The sequence below is a fragment of the Gavialis gangeticus genome, unplaced genomic scaffold (assembly GCF_001723915.1).
Source record: "Gavialis gangeticus isolate Ggan-Ray unplaced genomic scaffold, GavGan_comp1, whole genome shotgun sequence".
NCBI lineage: Eukaryota > Metazoa > Chordata > Crocodylia > Gavialidae > Gavialis > Gavialis gangeticus.
In genome coordinates, this window is record NW_017729022.1 from 110,004,632 (window position 1) to 110,005,057 (window position 426).

A 426-nucleotide genomic window follows, 5' to 3' on the forward strand; every position below is an offset into this window, starting at 1 on the left:
CCGCCGCTCGCCGTGCGCCCGGAGCTGCCCGCCCTGCTCCGGGGGGCCCCGCCGCGCCCCCTCCCCGCCCGCGGGGCTGCTTATGCGATTGCTGGCCGGGGCCGCGAGCGCGCTGCGGGCCACTCAAAAGAAAAGGAAAAAGAAGAAAAAAAGGGGGGTGGGGGGGAGCGCGGCGCAGCCACCCCCAGCGGCAAGAGGGGGGCGGGGGGGACATGTCCGACGTGCGCATTTCTAATGGGAGCCCGACCCTGGAGCGGATGGAGGGGCGGCAGGCGGAGCACCCCAAGCCGTCCGCCTGCAGGAACCTCTTCGGGCCGGTGGATCACGAGGAGCTGAGCAGGGACTTGCAGAAGCACCAGCAGGAGCTGGAGGAGGCCTGCCAGAAGAAATGGAACTTCGACTTCCAGCGCCACCGGCCCCTGCGCG

The 426-nt window shown here is 70.9% G+C and overlaps 1 protein-coding gene across 1 annotated transcript in view; it reads left to right on the forward strand.

Moving 5' to 3' along the window:
- The first annotated feature begins 6 nt into the window (after window positions 1–6).
- CDKN1B (cyclin dependent kinase inhibitor 1B) overlaps window positions 7–426 on the forward strand; it is a 25,432-nt gene continuing 25,012 nt past the window's right edge. Inside the window, exon 1 of the mRNA XM_019515850.1 lies at window positions 7–423. Within this exon, the coding sequence (XP_019371395.1) occupies window positions 213–423 (211 nt within the window). The 5' untranslated portion in view covers window positions 7–212. The remainder of the gene's footprint in view (window positions 424–426) is intronic.